Source organism: Bos indicus, chromosome 3, assembly GCF_029378745.1.
Source record: "Bos indicus isolate NIAB-ARS_2022 breed Sahiwal x Tharparkar chromosome 3, NIAB-ARS_B.indTharparkar_mat_pri_1.0, whole genome shotgun sequence".
Taxonomy (NCBI): Eukaryota; Metazoa; Chordata; class Mammalia; order Artiodactyla; family Bovidae; genus Bos; species Bos indicus.
Window position 1 is genome coordinate 74,669,509 of NC_091762.1, and position 20,229 is coordinate 74,689,737.

The following is a 20,229-nucleotide window of genomic DNA, read 5'->3' on the forward strand; positions in this document are numbered from 1 at the left end:
TGACAAGGCCAACTTAAAGAGTTGCCGCAGGTATCAGAAAGTTGAATCTTCTGTGCGGCTTATTCTCCATCTATAAGAAATTGACATGAAATCCAACAGATATGTACAGTCACCTCTTTTTGTGGAATCAGAACAAAAGGAAGGAGTTAGTCAAATTATGCCAGGTCAATGCTTATATTTTTCTGTCTGAAGACAGAATGTCTAAGGATAAAGTGTTGGAAAATCCACTTCCCTGCAGAGGGCATTTTCTCACTTTGTGTTGTTGAAATGAAAAGTATTACATGTGGGTTTGAAGGACTTCCTCTTTCAAGTTTTCACATTAATAATCAGTTCGCATATTTCTTTCTTTAGCTATGTTAATACATTATCTGAGCCACAGTCAAGCCCTATTGTTGCTGGTTTCCAGAGAAAATCATGTTCTTTGAAAGACGACTTCCCAGGTTACTGATCTTACCTGCTGCTGCTGCTAAATCACTTCAGTCGTGTCCGACTCTGTTCGACCCCATAGACGGCAGCCCAACTGGCTCCTCCATCCCTGGGATTCTCCAGGCAAGAACACTGGAGTGGGTTGCCATTTCCTTCTCCAGTGCATGAAAGTGAAAAGTGAAAGTGAAGTCGCTCAGTCATGTCCGACTCTGTGCGACCCCATGGACTGCAGCCTACCAGGCTCTTCCGTCCATGGGATTTTCCAGGCAAGAGTACTGGAGTGGGGTGCCATTGCCTTCTCCGACCTTATCTACTCTGTGCTAAATTTATTAAACTAGCTGTTAAGAGTTGGAATGAGGTGGTTGCTCCACTGTAACTCATGGGCATTTTTACTACAATTAAATGATTTTTTTTTAATTAATAAAAGTTGTTTAATCAAATCAAAAATTGTCTGAATAAAGTTAAACTTTATAAAGTTCTAAAATCTCAGTGTCTGGTTACAGACTAAATGAAGTAGATATAATTTCTTCTACTAAGTGCAAGTAAAAGTCCTTGACATTATATATGAAACAAATATCAGGACACTGTGAAGGTAGTGAGAAAAGGAAAGACTGGCTATGGATCTTGAAACCCTCAAAAGACCATGTGGCAAATTCCCTGAGTCTTCTTTTTGACTTGTATATCCTCACTGAGTGGTGCTAGAGAAGCCATAACCCAGAAAAGTCAGTAAGAATTGGTTTAAAAGAAAATAAATAAATAAATAAAAGCCCATTCTCTCTAGCAAAGGGCAAAGAAAGGGATAGCATGAAAAGAGAAAAATTTTTTGACAATAACTACCCTAACACAGAAATTCATCATGGAACAAAATGAAGCTCTAGCTCCATTGTTCAGTAACTAAAGTCATGTCTGACTCTTTGCGACCCCATGGACTGCAGCATGCCAGGCTTTCTTGTCCCTCACTATCTCCTAGAGTTTGCTCAAACGCACGTGCATTGAGTTGATGATGCCATCCAAACATCTCGTCTTCTGTTCTCCCATTCAGAGTTCCATTACTATCAGCAAAAGCTGAGATGGGAGCCTAGGCTTCCACTCTTGCCAGGATGTAATAAGGCACTGCCAACATGGCGTCTGAGAAGCCAGGTAGAGAAGTAGAACTCTCATCCTCACTTAGCAGTCAGAAGCCTCTCCCTACAGTGTCAGTGGAGGCCACTGAGGGATTCCCACCTGGCAGCAATGAGGTGATACTGGAGAAGGCTGATTGGGGAACTTCCCCTCCCAGCCAGCACTGAAACAGCTTCCCTCCTGTAGTGTCAGTGGAGGTCAAAACCAAGTGAAAGTCAAATGGGAAGCAATGGCACCCCTTCCATACCCAGAGAAAACTGTCATGGAGACTGAGTTGGGAGCCTGAAATCTCACCTCCATTTAGCAGTAACGAGGCAGCCCTAAGGCATCAACAGAGGACAAATGGGAACCTGAACCTTTATCCCCCACTGGCAGTAGTGAGGAAGTATCCCTGCCCCCCATGACACAGTATCAGGGAGGGCAGATAAAAGAGATATAGATATGACCTAGAGTCTCACAACATAACACCCAAAATGTCCAGGATAGATTAAAAAATCACAGATTATACTAAGAACCAGAGAAATCTCAATATGAGTGAGCAAAGACATTCAACAAATGCCAGCACTAATATGACCCAGATGTTGAAATTATGTCACGAGGATTTTAAAAGAGCCATTATGAAAATGTCTCAATGAGCAACTATAAATACACTTGAAACAAATGAAAAAATGGAAAACATCAGCTCAGAAATGGAAAATATAAAGAAGAGCCAAGTAAAATTTTAAAAACTGAAAAAATAATTGAAGTAAAAAGCTTAGTGGATGTCTCAGAAGCAGAATGGAGAGGACAACTCTAGAAAACGACAAACAAAGAAAACAACTTGAAAGCAACAAGAGAGAGATGACACTTTACCTACCAGGTGAAAGACCACTTTGAATGATAATGGATTTCTCATCCTCATGGAAGTGAGAAAGAAATGTTACATTTTCAGATAATGAAAGAAAAGAAACATCAACCCCAAATGCTGTATCTGGTTTCTGCAAGTAAATCCTGTATATTCTTCTTAACGAATGTTGAGGAAAAAGACATGTTCAGATGAATGAAACCTGAGAGAATTTGTCAACAGCAGAAGATAAGCTAAAATAGTGACTAAAGGAAGTCTTTGAATAAGAAAGGAAATTATGAAGAAGAAATTGTAGAACATAAGATGAGACAACTGTCTGTAAATACAAAAGAGCTGCCTTCTCCTCTTAAACATTCTAAATTTTGTTTAAACAGCTGACACAAAAAATACAATATTCTATTATGTGAATCTCGTTGCCTGTAAAATAAAATAAAAGGACTTATACAGAGTCATGTGTTCTATATCTGATTTCAGTATCAGTAAATCTTTGTGCTTAAGGAAGAATTCTGTATCTTGATTGTAGTTGTGGCTACAGGAAACTACACATATAGTAAAATAAGACCTATACACAACATTGTATTAATGTAAATTTCCTGGTTTTGCAACTTTTGTAAATCTTCATTTAAAATAAACAACAAATAATAAGCTTCAAAATAGACCATATTCAGAAACATCTTCTGTGAGAAAACATAAAACACACACACTAGAGTAGGTGTAAAATCACAGAGCAGATTTCTTGAGTAACTAATCGAAGTTTTCTTGTCTTTTTTTTATAGTTATTCATGGCCTGTTTAATTTGGAGAATGCAATTCTGTTTTGATGCTAATGTTATTATCAATTTCTTCTCTTTTATGTCTTCAATAATTAACCTGTGTAAAAGCTCATGGGTCCAGACTTGTGAGCACAGTGGGGGAAGGAGAGGCAGGGACAAATTGAGAGAGTAGCATTGAAAAATGTATATTATCATATGTAGAACAGATAGCTAGTGGGAATTTTCTGTATAACACAGGGAGCTCACCAACAACAAAGAAGAGTGGGATGGGGGAGGCGTGGGAGGGAGGCTCATGAGAGAGGGAATATATGTATACTTATGGCTGATTCACGCTGTTGTATGGCAGAAACCAACACATTTTAAAGCAACTATCCTTCAATTAAAAATGAATTTAAAAAAAAAGATTTTAAAAAAGCTCATGAATCATTTTGACTGGGTCATGACTATAACTGACACCTTTTTAGCATTCCCTGAAGAAAAAGAAAGGGAATCTCAAGCATTACCTTCAGCTATCAGAGTATAGCAGCAAATACCTTGGAATTCTGAAAGCACCATTTTTCATTTTCAGCAAAGTGAAAAAGAACTACCGCAGGAGTCTCAGGATCTATTATTGGCACAAAAAGACAGTGGCATTTAACTGTGACAGCCAAATACATCCAGGCCTTATACCTTAACTGTGTCTAATTTTCTTTTCTACAGTGAAAATCCATCCTGCTCTTTTGACCTATAGTATATATTTTCAGAGTTTCTACAAAGTACCGATCACTCCCTTGGATATGACCCTATCTTCCCCATGAAGTCTTTTTCGAATTATGTGATCTTCTCTACTGGTACAATTGATTTAACTAGTATAGGATTCTCTTTCTTATACTAATTTGAAATCGAGATCCATAGATTCAAACTGGATGAACTTAAGGTCTAATGTTGCCAATTTTCTATATCTATTACTTTTTTCAATTATGAAACATTCCAAACATACAAAAACACCCAATTACTCCTGTCCTGAGTGAATGTGTTAACATTTTCTATATTTTTTCAATTTTTTTCTAAAATAATTACTAAAAATTTGATTAGATATAAAATTAGAGGCTAGTACAAGAGACATCTGGTTTCCCTGGTGGCTCAGCTGGTAAAGAACCCAGCTGTCAAGGAAAGAGATGCAAGAGACACCAGTTCAATCCCTGGGTCTGGAAGATGCCCTGGAGAAGAAAAGGCAACCCACTCCAGTATTGCTGCTGCCTGGAAAATTCCATGGACAGAGGAGCCTGGACTCTAGGTAGAGTCCATGGGGTGGCAAAGAGTCAGATACAATTGAGCACACATGCCTCAGTTTGACCACAAGAGATATCAGTCATAAAGGGATTACCAAAACTTTGTCATATTCACTGAATCTGTTCTTTATTTATTTTTTAAAATTGTGGTAAAAACATAACATAAAATTTACCATCATATCCATTCTTAAGTGCACAATTTAGTAGTATTAGCCATATTCCTACTGTTATACAATGAATCTCTAGAAGTTTTTCATCTGGTAAAACTGAAACTCTGTGCTCTTTGAACAATTTATTTTTTCCTTCCGCCAACCCCTGGAAACCACAATTCAACTTTCTGTTTCTATGAATTTTTCTATTATAAATGCCACATGTAGGTGGAACTATACAGTATTTGTATTTTTATATCTGGCTAATTTCATTTAGTATAATGTCCTAAAGGTTCATCTGTGTTGTAGCACATGACAGAATTTCCTTCATGAATAACAGTCCAATATATGTATGATCACATTTCCTTTATATATTCATTGGTTGATGGACATCTGGGTTACTTCTGTTTCTTAGCTATTATAAGTACTGCTTCAATGAACACGAGTGTGTGAATATCTCTTTGAAATTGAGTTTTCAATTCTTTTGAATGTACACACAGAAGTGGAACTGTTGGATCATATAGTAATTATGTTTTTATTTTTTTGAGGCTCCTCCATACTGTTTTCCAAAGTGGCTGCATCATTTTACATTCCCATTAACTGTACAAAACTTCTACGATCTCCAACATTTGTTATTTTTTGCTATAGTGGCCATCTTAATGGACGAGGTAATATTTTATTGAAGTTTTCACTTTTCTAATGATTAGTCATGTGGAAGCATTTTTTCATCTATTTGTGAGCCATCTTTTTTTGAAACAGTGTCCATTCGAATCTTTTGCCCATTTTTTAATTTTGTTATTGTTGTCGTCGTCATTGTTAGAGTTCTTTATACATTCTGGATGTAACACCTTATCATATATATGACTTGCAAATATTTTCTCCCACCTGAAGGTTGCCTTTCACTCTGTTGGCTATTTCTTTGATGCACAGATGTTTTTAAATTTGATATAGTTTCAATTGTCTAATTTGCTCCTGTGTTCTTGGTGTCCTACCAAGAAATCATTGCCAAATCCAATGTCATGAAGCTTTCCCCTGTGTTTTCTTCTAGTAATTTTATGGTTTCAGGTCCTAGAGTTAGAACTTTAATCCATATTGAGTTAGTTTTTGGTAAATAATGTAAGGTAAGGGTCTAAACTAATTCTTTTGCAGGTAGATATTCAGTTTTCTCAACATCATTTGTTGAAAAAACTGTTCTTTCTCTCATTGTGTCATCTTGTCACTTTTGTTGAAGATTATTTGACTATATGTGCAAGGGTATGTTTCTGGGTTCTCTATTCTATCCCATTAACTTAATATGCCTGTTTGTATGCCAGCACCACGCTGTTTTGATGACTGGCTTTGTATGGAAGTAAAAGTATCAGTCACTAGTCCTGTCCAACTCTTTTCCGACCCAGGATCGAATCTGGGTCTCCTGCATTGAAGGCAAATTCTTTACTGTCTGAACCACCAACTTGACCCATTTTTTAAACAGCTTTTCTGTTTTTCTTCTTGGTGCATTTTACAGCAAATATCACACAGCATAATTTTACCCCTACATGACTCAGTATGGTTTTCTAAAATTTATGGGCATTTTCTAACAAAATCACAATATTATTCTCATTCATAATAAAATTGGCACTATTTCTTTGGTATCATCTCATACCTAGTCCAACGTCAAGTGTACAAATTGCCTCCAAAATGTGTTTATTTGTTTTCACCTCAGCTGGTCTCATCCTATAGTGAATTGAAGCAGGATTTCGATGCCTACCAGAGACTGAGGTTGGGCAGTGGCAGGGAAAGGTGCTGAATCCTAACCACTAGACCACCAGGGGCAGTGGCCAGGGGCAAGAGGCTGGCCTGTCAGCTGTGTAGAAATTAATTTCCATATAGAGACAGAAAGCAGTGAAACAAGTGTTTATTGGGAGGAGAAAGAATACAGTAAGTGTGGATAGACACACAGGCGGGTTCAGACACAGTCGCACCCTCTTGGTAGTTTGAATTACTTTTATGGGGCATTTTTTCCGAGTTTCCTCTGACCAAGGAAATCTTGCTTTGCCTGGTTCTGAGTTCATATTTGGTATATCTCAGGGTCTTCCTGTGTGTTTGTGTGCATGTCTTAACCAAGATGGATTCTATCTTGGTTTATGAGGCTTATGAGTAGCCGCATCACTTACTATTAGGTGACACGCCCCTCTCTTTTGACCTCCAAGGAAACTTTCTGTGCATGTGTAGTCAGGGAGATCTCCTTAACTGAAAATGAGGAATATGCAGATTTTCATCTCTCATCTAAGCAGGACCCACCCTTCTTTCATCCTGCTTTTATGGAGTTTCTGCTATTATGGAGCTTCTGTCCACAGGGATAGACTGTTCAGCCTGGGTCCCATCTATCTATCTTCTGCCTCAGTTTGTTTAATCAAGATGTAAACAAGGTTCCCACTTTAATTTGATTATGTCTCTAAGTTCCTTTACACTCAGAGAAGTGTCTCACCTCTCTTTTCCCCCTCCAGACACTGCCTTGTACAAACTGGATTCTTTGTCCTATAAAATGTCTCACATTTTGGATTTCTCTCTTTACTTCCTTGTTCTGTCATTTAACTTATAAATGGAAATTAACTGGCAACAGACTTTATTTTCTTGGGCTCCAAAATCACCATGGACAGAGACTGCAGCCATGAAATTAAAAGATGCTTGCTGCTTGGGAGAAAAGCAATGACAAACCTAGGCAGCATATTAAAAAGCAGAGACATTGCTTTGCCACAAAGGTCCATGTAGTCAAAGTTATGGTTTTTCCATGGCTGAAATCAATTTGTGCAGTCACTCAGTCATGTCTGATTCTTTGTGACTCCATGGACTGCAGCATGCCAGGCTTCCCTGTCCTTCACCATCTCCCACAGCTTGCTTAAACTCATGTCCATACAGTCAGTGATGTCATCCACCATCTCGTCCTCTGTCGTTCCCTTCTCCTACTGCCTTCAATCTTCCCCACCATCAAGATCTCTTTTAATGAATTGGCTCTTTGCATCAGGTGACCAAATATTGGAGCTTCAGCTTCAGCATCAGTCCTTCCAATGAATATTCAGGACTGATTTCCTTTAGATTTGACTTGTTTGATTTCCTTGCAGTCCAAGGGACTCTTGAGAGTCTTCTCCAACACCACACACACAGTTGAAAAGCATCAATTCTTCATTGCTCAGCTTACTTTATAGTCCAGCTCTCACATGCATATGTGACTACTAGAAAAACCATAGCTTTGACTATATGGAACTTCAGTCCCAAAGAATGTTCAAACTACCGCACAATTGCACTCATTTCACACGCTAGTAAAGTAATGCTCAAAATTCTCCAAGTGAGGCTTCAGCAATACGTGAACCATGAACTTCCAGATGTTCAAGCGGGTTTTAGAAAAGGCAGAGGAACCAGAGATCAAATTGCCAACATCTGCTGGATCATGGAAAAAACAAGAGAGTTCCAGAAAAACAGTTATTTCTGCTTTATTGACTATGCCATAGCCTTTGACTGTGTGGATCACAATAAACTGTGGAAAATTCTGAAAGAGATCTGACCTGCCTCTTGAGAAACCTGTATGCAGGTCAGGAAGCAACAGTTAGAACTGGACATGGAACAACAGACTGGTTCTAAATATGAAAAGGAGTACGTTAAGGCTGTATATTGTCACCCTGCTTATATAACTTCTATGCAGAGTACATCGTGAGAAACGCTGGGCTGGAAGAAGCACAAGCTGAAATCAAGATTGCTGGGAGAAATATCAATCACTTCAGATATGCAGATGACACCACCTTTATGGCAGAAAGTGAAGAAGAACTAAAGAGCCTCATGATGAAAGTGAAAGCGGAGAGTGAAAAAGTTGGCTTAAAGCTCAACATTCAGAAAACGAAGATCATGGCATCTGGTCCCATCACTTCATGGCAAATAGATGGGGAAACAGTGTCAGACTGTATTTTTCTGGGCTCCAAAATCACTGCAGATGGTGATTGCGCCATGAAATTAAAAGACGCTTACTCCTTGGAAGGAAAGTTATGACCAACCTAGACAGCATATTAAAAACCAGAGACATTATTTTGTCAACAAAGGTCCATCTAATCAAGGCTATGGTTTTTCCAGTGGTCATGTATGGATGTGAGAGTTGGACTGTGAAGAAAGCTGAGCTCCTAAGAATTGATGCTTTTGAACTGTGGTGTTGGAGAAGACTCTTGAGAGTCCCTTAGACTACACGGAGGTCCAACCAGTCCATCCTAAAGGAGATCAGTCCCAACTGTTCATTGGAAGACCTGATGCTAAAGCTGAAACTCCAAAACTTTGGCCACCTCATGCGAAGAGTTGACTCATTGGAAAAGACCCTGATGCTGGGAGGGATTGGGGGCAGGAGGAGAAGGGGACGACAGAGGATGAGATGGCTGGATGGCATCACCGGCTCGTTGGACATGAGTTTGAGTAAACTCTGGGAGTTGGTGATGGACAGGGAGGCCTGGCCTGCTGCGATTCATGGGGTTGAAAAGAGTCGGACACAACTGAGCTACTGAACTGAACTGAACTGAACTGAACTGTAAGCAAAGTAATGTTTCTGCTTTTTAATATCCTGTCTAGGTTGGTTATAGCTTTTCTTACAAGGGGCAAGTGTCTTTTAATTTCAGTGCTGCAGTCACCATCTGCATTGATTTTGGAGTCCAAGAAAATAAAGTCTGTCACCAGTTAACTTCCATTTATAAGTTTAATGACAGAGCAAGGAAGTAAAGAGAGAAATCCAGAATGTGAAAGCTGGACAATCAAAAAGCCTGAGTGCCAAAGAGTTGATGCCTTCAAACTGTGGTGCTGGAGAAGACTCTTGAGAGTCCCTTGGACTGCAAGGAGATCCAACCAGTCAATCCTAAAGAAGATCAATCCTGAATATTCCTTGAAAGGACTGATACTGAAGCTGAAGCTCCAATACTTCGGCCACCTAATGGGGAAAACTGACTCACTGGAAAAGACCCTGATGCTCGGAAAGACTGAAGGCAGTAGGAGAAGGGAATGATAGGTGATGAAATGGTTGAATGGCATCACTAGCTCAATGGACATGATTTTGAGCAAACTCTGAGAGGTGGTGAAGGACATCTGGGATCATGCTGCAGTCCATGTGGTCGCAAAGAGTCGGACACAACAGCAACTGAACAACAACTGGCGACTTAATCATACGGTCCTTTAATTACAAATTGAAACGAGCTCAGAACTTTGATTTTGTAATGCTTGCGTGCCATTGTTTAGGTTCATTTGCAAATTGCAGACCCTGGGGTTTTTCCGTTTCACTGCTCATTCTCAAATCTGCTTCCAAGTTTTCTGTATTCCCAGAATACAGAGTGTTCTCTTCTCAGAAGTGGATATTTACTAACAAAGTATTTGAACCTGGAGCTTGTGGAGTACTGAGGTTGTCCTCATTCATTTCTCACTATTCCTGCCACTGAACTTTGATCATGTTATTGTTCTACTGCTGTAGGTGATTTATCATTTGGGTTCATAATCTGAAGTTTATGGAAATGTCTTACTTTCTAGTTTTATTTTGATACTGTCAACAGGTATCAAGTGGGTTTGGTGTATCAACGGGTATCATTTTCTATCCTAATTGATTCGTTTATTTTTCAGGAGGAATTTTTGGGAGGTTAAAAACCAATCTTGCTGTCAAGATCACATTATTGGAAGTTCTTCAACTTTCTTTTCGTTGAAGAGAGAAAATACTGCAAAAACACCCCACATCCCAACCCATTCCATTTTCTCTCCTATACCCATTTCCAGAGGTTAACCCCATCCGGAGGTTGCTACGTCCTATTACCACGCATGCTTTGTACTTTTACTACATGTATATGCATCCATTAAATATGTATACTTTTCTGTGACTTTACAATATCTACATATCTGTTTTCATATTATATGTATGATTTGCTACTTGGTTTTCTTTACTCAAAGTTGTATTTCTTGATATTTATCCATGTTGAAACATGAAGCTCTAAATTGTACTTTTAACTGCTGTAGTGCATACTATAGTTTGAAGAAAATATAATTTGTCAGTCCCCTGCCAAGGGAAAATTATTTCATTTCACTGTAAAAAAAAATCATCTGTATACATGTTTACTTGTGCACATCTGCATGATAGATGCGGATCTTTCTCTAAGATAGATACCTAGGTGTGAAGGTGCTGGATTAAAGGGCACGTGCATCTTCTACGCGCAATTTATGAGGGTTTCCCTCATGTGTGTCCATACTGATGTTTGTGATGCTTTAATTTTTCACATCCTTGTAGGTATGAAATGGTGTCTCATTGCTAATTTATTTTACATTTTCCTGATCAAGATGTGAGGTTGAGAATCTTTCCAAATCTTACTGATACTTTAGTTTTCTTCCATGATGTCCGGCAATAAAATTGACAATTTCTCCTGAGTTATGTCTCAGTTTCATAATGGCTTGTGAGAGTTTTTAAAATATGTTCTGGATAATAATGCTTTTTTAGTGTTTTTATTGAGTACAGCAGATTATTCTAAGGTCTTCTGTGTATCCTCTCTCTTTGTAACTCTACCTGTGCTGCTATCTCTGTCTTTATCTCAATAACCCCTTCTCTCCCAACAGCTCAGACTCTGCCCATGGAAACATCTTTGGAAACAGGGAGCATACTAACTTTTTCATTTTCCCAGATCTCCATCTCTAACCTCCTGTCACTTCCATGACCATCACTTAAATTTCTTCATGAAACACCCTTTCTTTCTGAAGCATTGACTCTCATGCCAACAGATGTTAAGAGCAGAAGTATTCTGCCTTTATGACAACCTAACTGTCAGGATCATATTCTTTATTAATGACAAATAGTGTTTTTCCTTTTTCCTGCATGTCTCTTATGCTTTTCCTCTTTCTGGACCTTTCCTGTTCCATGTCTTTATCAGGATCTTGCAAGTTTGGTAAATGCAGTAAACAAAATGTTAGGCGTGTGATAAATTATGATAAGGATGATATGAAAAAGAAATTCTAATTATTTTATATACATAGACCATGTAATGATATGAGAATTTGATATTATTGCAAAATAAAACAGTTGAGGTGACAATGTCAATTTATTGAAATGGGTAGATGTCATAATGAGTCTGGAAAAAAATAAGTTTCTAAGATATACCAGATCATATTACCATATTGCCTCCATACACAATACTGATAATAATGCATAAATTCCTCCAGAAGATTCTATAAGCTTGTAAGTCTGAGCAAGGCTGTTTTAAATACTGACATGTAGTTAAAATATGCAGATCAGAGACTTTCTTTGTTGTCTTTCACTTTTCTATCTTTTTTTTTGGCTCTTCTCTTAAATAAACTAGAGAAATAAAGGCACCTGAGACATTACTTTGCCAACAAAGGTTCGTCTAGTCAAGGCTATGGTTTTTCCTGTGGTCATGTATGGATGTGAGAGTTGGACTGTGAAGAAGGCTGAGCACCGAAGAATTGATGCTTTTGAACTGTGGTGCTGGGGATGACTCTTGAGAGTCCCTTGGACTGCAAGGAGATCCAACCAGTCCATTCTGAAGGAGATCAGTCCTGGGATTTCTTTGGAAGCAATGATGCTAAAGCTGAAACTCCAGTACTTTGGCCACCTCGTGCGAAGAGTTGACTCATTGGAAAAGACCCTGATGCTGGGAGGGATTGGGGGCAGGAGGAGAAGGGGACGACAGAGGATGAGATGTCTGGATGGCATCACTGACTCGATGGACGTGAGTCTGAGTGAACTCCGGGAGTTGGTGATGGACAGGGAGGCCTGGCCGTGCTGCGATTCATGGGGTCGCAAAGAGTCGGACACGACTGAGCGACTGATCTGATCTGATCTGAAATGCTTAGAGTTAATAATTTGGATCACAATTTAAACGTTTCATTATTTTTCATTTTATTTTTAAACATAGACATCTTTTTGGTTTCATGAATAAAGCCTCCAATTTTGTTTTCTTCTTACTGAAGTTCTTAAAGAAGTAATATTTTAACATTTGACAATAAAAGACCAAAGATGATGATAACATTCAACTGTATTTCACAATCTAGAACAATTTTCTTTTTATAGGCAAATGCATGGAACAATCATGAGGGTTAATTACAATAATATTTGTGGAAGAAACAAGCAACTTGAGATAATGTATCCAGTCCAAGTTTGAATCCAACATGATTTTTTAATCTAAAGCAGAGCTATAATCTAAAAGCAATGTTTAGATTCTGAATGACTCAGATTTAAACAGAAAAAATACTAGCATGTGATGTTTAAGATTGTCAAAAATGTGTGATTTTATTTGAAAGATGACAAACATTTTTCAGAATTCCAGGCCTCCTAGTTATTTTAATAGAAATATGTTGGAGGAAGGCTTAAAAACTCTCTTGATTTCATTAGTTTATACTTGCACCATGAGGGAATTTGCTTAGGAAATTGATAGATTCTTATTTAGCTCAAAAAGTGAAGCCCTAGATTAGGGTTTTTCTCAATGCACAGTGCAAGAGGCTAATAATTATATTTGAAAAAATTCGTTATTATTATTTAATAATAATATCAACAATATTAAATTATTAAAATAATAATCACTAGTATTAAAAATTCATTATTATTATTTTTCATTCTGTTCAGCCTATATCACACTGAAAAAAAAAGAAGTTAATTACCTTGGTGGCTTTGTGCCTCATCTGTCCCAAAGTTTTTCGTTCATTTTAATGATAAATGTAATATTAATACTAGCTTCAGGTTGTAACTTTTACCCCAAATTCTCAATCCCTGATATACAATTGAAACCATTCTCATGAATGGTCAATATAAGAAGCGGCAGGCAAGTTTCATACTCTGTAACATTTTCCAAAAGTTTTTATTTCCAAGTAAATTTGGTCTACTTTTATCTGCTATTAATTTAGCACCATGAGCTTAATATCATTTATTTAACCAACCAGTTCATAAATATTTGTATTAAGTCCTTGTATACACTAGGCAATAATTTACTTATGACTAAAGTTTTGAATTCTTTCTTCCTTAAATTAACAAAATTTAGAACTTGTGTTTTTATCCTCAAATATTCTAATAATTTATCTGTTAAAGAAACAAGCCTATATTAATGAGACAACTAAAATTCCTAACTGTCATTTTTGTCTCACCATACTTCTTAGAACTATAAAAAGTGGCAGTTTTTATAGTTGTGGCCCTTCACACATATCAATTATCCTTGTGAAAATCCTATAGGCTCTTACTGAGAAATAATAGTGCCTCCTCCAATATTGCTGAAGGAGTACAGTCTGTGACTTTGCAGTAGACTCTAGGACAGACAGCAGTGCCAAAACACCAGTGCCTGCCACTAGGCAGGAGGGCCCACGTTCTGGAAGGTTCTGGGAGATAGAAGCCATTGAGTAGAAAATAAGATGATCTACATTTCCTCCCAATCCAGCCAAGACTGCTCAATAGGTCCACAAACAGAAAAGAAACCAAAATCAATATTTATTTAGCTCCTCCAATGTGTTAGTATCAACTTGGACCCATACTGAAAAGTTTTATTGCTTAACAGCCACGTGACCTGGGACAAGAATGTCTCAGCACTGTAGTTTTCTCATCTATAAATTGAAGACAATAACACATATTTTTCAGAATTTTCTACCATAATTCAATACATTTGTTCTTACAAAGTGCTTAGAATAGTGTCTGGCCCAAAGTGAGCATCCCATAAATATTTGCTACTATTATTGTATTATCATTGCTGCAGTCATTAATAAAAGGGGTCACATACCAAAAGGACGTGCTACAGCAGAACTTCAGCAAACATTCTGTTGATTTAGCTATTCTGATCATTGGGGACATCGACTCTTCATCAGAATTATGTGCAAGATCTTATTAAGCTCAGGTATTTCTCTGGAACAACACCAGTAGATTTTATTGTTTTTCCCTGTAGGGTAAGTCTTCCTATTAAATCTAATCATGACTCATTAGGAGCCAGAGGTTTATAAACAGTGCTTTTTAGATGCCCAGGAGTTTCAAAGGGGGCCTTGATCTGTAGTCATCTTGAGGTGTCAAAATGGGCATACTTTCCTCCCCAAATGACTCATATCTTCTACCTGGAGGCAGAGTTGCTTATGACCTTGACAACTTTAGCCCAGCTGACTGCTCCTGGTAGTTCCATGCTGGGAAGAGGAAGTCAGTGTTATCAGATGACTGCTCAGGAATGTGACCCAAAGGGGACCTTAACTGGGACAAAGAGACTGATCATATAGCTCTGTTTGGCTGGTTGTTTTACACAGTGACTACAACTCTTGATATCTATGAGCAATACTGAGGTCACCTTCAACAGTTTCTCTTGCTGTAAACAGGCAAAGAGAGCTGGGAAATAAGCAAATGAGAAACAACAAGTGGGAGTCACCATCACTTCTGACCCCAGTAGCCAATATGACACTATGTGCTAGCCCTGGACCTGGGTTTTAGTAACCCTTAGATAGTTTTGGCTGCTTTGTTTGAAAACTGAACTTGAAAGCCATGAATACTAGTGAGGTTGGATGGTGTAGCTGAGAGAGTTCAGGATTTGAAGGGATTAAATCTCAGCCCCATTATTTAATAGCTTTGTAGCCTTGGTCTTGTAACCTATCTATGTGTTATCACCCTAATTTGTAAAATGGTGATTGTAATAAGGACCTCAATAGATTTATGAAAGTGAAGTGAAGTCACTCAGTTGTGTCCAACTCTTTGAGACCCCATGGACTATAAACAGTCCATGAAATTCTCCAGGCCAGAATAATGGAGTGGGTAGCTGTTCCCTTCTCCAGGGAATCTTCCCAATCCAGGGATCAAACCCATGTCTCCCGCATTGTAGGCAGATTCTTTACCAGCTGAGCCACAAGGGAAGCCCAGATTTATGCAAAGATGAAATTAAAAAGCATAAGGTCGGTGCTCAGTAGTTATTGGTTCCTTTTTCATTATGTTGTGAGATAACTGTATCCAATCCTTCCATCCACAGGATTGTGTCGAGCGTTAGAAGACATTCACATATTCACGTTGGGGTCTATCACTCCATCCACTCTAACCATCCCTGTTGCTCAAACATGGTAGACATTCTCCTGACTTAGGGCAACGAATCCAGCTGTTCTCCCTCCCTGAATGTCTTTTCTCCCAATTATGTGTATGGACTGACTTTTTATATCTATTTCAACTGTGCTCAAATGTCTTCTCACTGTGGCTTATCTTGACCACCTCATTTAAAACTGCAACCTCTACATTTTTCCTCACTGCCCCGTAGTGACTCTATTACCGATTCTCCATACCAGGCTCCTTTCATTTTTTAAGTACATTTATCACAGTATTCTTGCCTGGAGAACCCCATAGAGCCTGGCATACTACAATCCATGGGGTCACAAAGAGTCAGACACAACTTAGCTACTGAACAGCAGCAGCAGCACTCTATAAAATCTACTTTTTATTATGCTTATTGTTTATTCTCTGCCTTCCCCTGCTAGAATGCATAACCTACAAAAGCTAAAATCTTTATTTAAATCACTGATGTATCCCAGTGTTTGATCTATACAAATGTTTCCATTTGTATAGTTAGGGCATAGTATAAGTATTTTTGGATGAAGACACACAAGCATTTCAGACTAATCAAACCATAGAACTTACTCAGGGATAAGCTGGGCCCTGAATTACCATGCTTTTTTCACCAAATTCCAAGAGCCTGGAGTGTAAGAAGGATGAAATGTATAATGGAATGAAAAAGTCAGTTCAAATATAATGCAGCACCCCAAGAGGGCTGGGAATTACTCAGGCTTAAGCAAAATCCATTGTCATTATTCTCTTCTTTCTGAACCTGACAACCAAACCAAACATACTGGCTTAGGACTTTTTCCTATATTTGACTTATGTCATATAACCAGAAGGTCAAGAAAATGTGGAGAATATTAACTACAGACCCTAAATTTTGATATAATCATGGTGAATATTTGTGTTCACTGGGTCATTAAGTTTGCATGTTGACATTTAAATTAACACTCAGTTCAGTTCAGTTGAGTCACTCAGTCATGTCCGACTCTTTGCCACCCCAAGAACCACAGCACGCCAGGCCTCCCTGTCCATCACCAACTCTCAGAATCCACCCAAACCCATGCCCATTGAGTCGGTGATGCCATCCAACCATCTCATCCTCTGTCATCCCCTTCTCCTCCTGCCTTCAATCTTTCCCAGCATCAGGGTCTTTTCAAATGAGTCAGCTCTTCGCATCAGGTGGCCAAAGTATTGGAGTTTCAGCTTCAACATCCGTCCTTCCAATGAACACCCAGGACTGATCTCCTTTAGGATGGACTGGTTGGATCTCCTTGCAGTCCAAGGGACTCTCAAGGCTCTTCAATACCAGAGTTCAAAAGCATCAATTCTTCAGCACTCAGCTTTCTTTATAGTCCAACTGTCACATCCATACATGACTACTGGAAAAATCATAGCCTTGACTAGACGGACCTTTGTTGGCAAAGTTATGTCTCTGCTTTTTAATACCTTATCTAGGTTGGTCATAACTTTCCTTCCAAGGAGTAAACACTAGAATAATGTAAATCATTTTTTAATAAAAGAGTAATACAATGAGATAATCAGTGGTTAGTTCCATATTGCTAACCATGTCATTTGAGCTTGGTTGAGCAGAACATTGGTATCTGTTCTAATGGAATAATCTACCTACCTCACCCCAGGGAAGAGACACAATTGATTAAGGCCCTCTTAAGAATCTATCCTTTGTTCTTAGACTTTTCTGCCCTATAATAGTATTAAGAACCCATCACCTAATACAACTTTAAGAAAGTGTAACACCCTTTTAAAATTTAACAGGTGACAGCACCCTCAGAGAATTTCTATAGAGTCAAATTCAAAATGAAGAATAACGATACTTGAGTTACTGGGAAGAATGCAGATCATTAGACATAAGATAAAGAGAAATGCATGCTATAAATAAAAGAAAAGAATGTTTATAGAAATCATAGAAAATTTTTGTCAAGAAAGATGAAATTCAGATGTGCTCTATTACCACCTGACCTTTCCCTCCCTCTACTTTTAGCAATTAAAATGACGGTCTTCCCCGTGAGCTCTCTCTATAACGGATAGCTTAAGATATATTAATCTTATTGTATACAACTGCTATACTCAATCATCTGTACTTAAAGTATTAATCACACAAAGGTTTTATGTGATGCTAGCATCTGGTCTTGCCTCATAACAATGCATTTAGCAATTAAGTAAGCCTTTTTGTTATTTCTGGATATTAACACATTTAAGGATTTCACAGGCTGAACTGAAGATCCCCTAGAGAAGCACTGAATCTGCCTATATTCTACCTCATCACTAGCATAGTTATTCACTTATCTGACCACATAGGGTTAAAGAAATATGCAATAATTCTCTGGAACAATGTGAGGACAAAGGTTTAAGTCCGTCATTACAGTAAATAATGTATGTCCTCAAAAATGTGTTTTAATGTGTGCAACAGCCATTATGTGCTCAAAACTCAAAAACTGTATTTTCAAGTTATGGCTCCCAGGTGGCAGATAAAGCCACCAGCTTATTCATGATTCATTCTAACCTCTTTCCATAAGACTGCAACTGGGAACATGAACAGGGAATAAGGAAACTGACCCAGACTGTATCACTGTAGATTATTCGGCTGAAAATATTTCATAAAAGCCTCTAGAGATCAAGAAGAAATCAAAATATAAGACCATGAGCCCAGTAGTATATTGTGAAAGCATGGCTAAGCAAAGATGGGGTGACCTTATATAGAGGTTTTATGTCAATCAAAAGAGATGAAAAGCTATCTGCTTCCAAGACTCTGATGAGGTGAACATCACAGAATGAGAAATGTATTGAATGGTTAGTGCTAGCTTTTGAGGACAAGTAAGACAACCCCAGCAATTTTATAGAAGATATAAATGGGTTCAGGAAAGTCATATAATGTGTTTTTAATCCACAATTAGTTGATACCAAAGAATATGCCAGAAAAACAGAATATACTATCTTTGCCATTAAATTCTATTTGTCTTATTAGGTTCAACTAATAAGTTAGGTGGTATGATGCCAAGTAATTAATAGGTGAATTTTTATGATACTTTGTCATTGTCTTTGCTTGGAATAGTAATAATTATGATGTCATTTTTATTTCAATCAGAGCATTACTGTTTCCAGGCATATATTCTTCTACATAGGCTCAAGTCATTTGTACAGAGTCAGGTTACAAAACAGAGTCCCCAGGGCCTCTTCCTGTTCAGCTACCTTGATTTCTACCCTCAATTAAGCACAGGGAGGTAAATACATATAGCACTGAGAAAGAAGCCAACTAAGGGCCCACCATTACCAGTGTGATTTTAGACTTTGAACATTGGCACAGAATTAAATTCAGTCACTTGGAGAAGCAATAAAAATATGGATCCAGATTACTAGTCACCTATTCAAATGCATGGTTCTGGTCACACAGTGAAAACTCACAAACTGTAAAGCCACAGTGGAGACTGCTGCAGCCAATTAGTCAGCAACACCCAGACAGTCACAGCAAAGAGTCATCCGGTAGTCAACTCTTGCCCAAGGCCTTAGAGGTCATTAACGGCTGACCCAGACAAGAACCAAGCTTACCTCACGTAAGTACAGGACCCTTCCCAGCCATTCTTTAATTATGAGAATTGTGGTGCTCTGAAAGAGATTTTTTGTACATATTTTATATATTTATATGAAAATATATAATATTACTTGTTTAAAAATATTGTATATATTTTTCTGAGTTCTAGGTAGCCCACCAGGCTCCTTTGTCCATGGAATTCTCCAAGCAAGAATACTGGAGTGGTTAACCATTCCTTTCTCAAGGAGACTTTCCCTACCCAGGGATCGAATCCACATCTCTTGCGTCTCCTGCATTGCCGATTCTTCAACATCTGAGCCACCATGAAAGCTCCAAAATTGGTTTAAACTAGATCATTTTTGTGTGCTCAGTCATGCCCAATTCTTTGCAACCCCATAAACTGTAGCCCACCAGCCTCCTCTTACATGGGATTTCCTTGACAAGAATACTGAAGTGGGTTGCCATTTTCTTCTCCAGGGGAACTTTCCTGTGTCCCTTGCATCTCTTGCACTGGCAGGCAGATTTTTTACCACTTGTGCCACCTGGGACACTACTCATATTTAAATAACCTTGCACTATGAACTCTGGTTGATATTTCGAAGACCTTGGTTTACTTTGAACTTGTAAGCTATTTACAAAGCTTAGAAGTCCTGAGCTAGACTAACATTCTTTGGTTTGTTTACTTAAGAGGACAAATAGCCCTAAACCTCAAGCTGTTAATGCTGAGGATATAAATCAAGGTCATAGAAAATACCAAATGACCACAACTTCAGCCAGTAGCAAATTTTATATGCTGGAGTGGCTGGAAAGCTTAAAAGTAAGTATAAGGCAAGAAAGAGAGAGGATAAGAAAGAAGAAAAGTTGAGGAGATAAATTTTTCCTGTAAATCTCCTCTAAATTACCCTTTTTTTAAATGACAGATGCTGACTTATATAGATAAGCCAGAATGACTAAGTTAATCTTTAAAAAAAACTGTTTATGTATCCAGATGCTATTTTTTACCCTCAGAAGAGCAGTTTGAAGCACTTGGCACTCAACCAGGAGGTGAGTG

At 38.2% G+C, this 20,229-nt stretch overlaps 1 protein-coding gene across 1 annotated transcript in view; it reads left to right on the top strand.

Moving 5' to 3' along the window:
* PTGER3 (prostaglandin E receptor 3) overlaps nucleotides 1–10,992 on the top strand; it is a 228,547-nt gene extending 217,555 nt beyond the window's left edge. The window contains exon 3 of the mRNA XM_070786321.1: nucleotides 10,201–10,992. Coding sequence (XP_070642422.1) covers nucleotides 10,201–10,221 — 21 coding nt within the window. The 3' untranslated portion in view covers nucleotides 10,222–10,992. The remainder of the gene's footprint in view (nucleotides 1–10,200) is intronic.
* The last annotated feature ends 9,237 nt before the right edge of the window (nucleotides 10,993–20,229 follow it).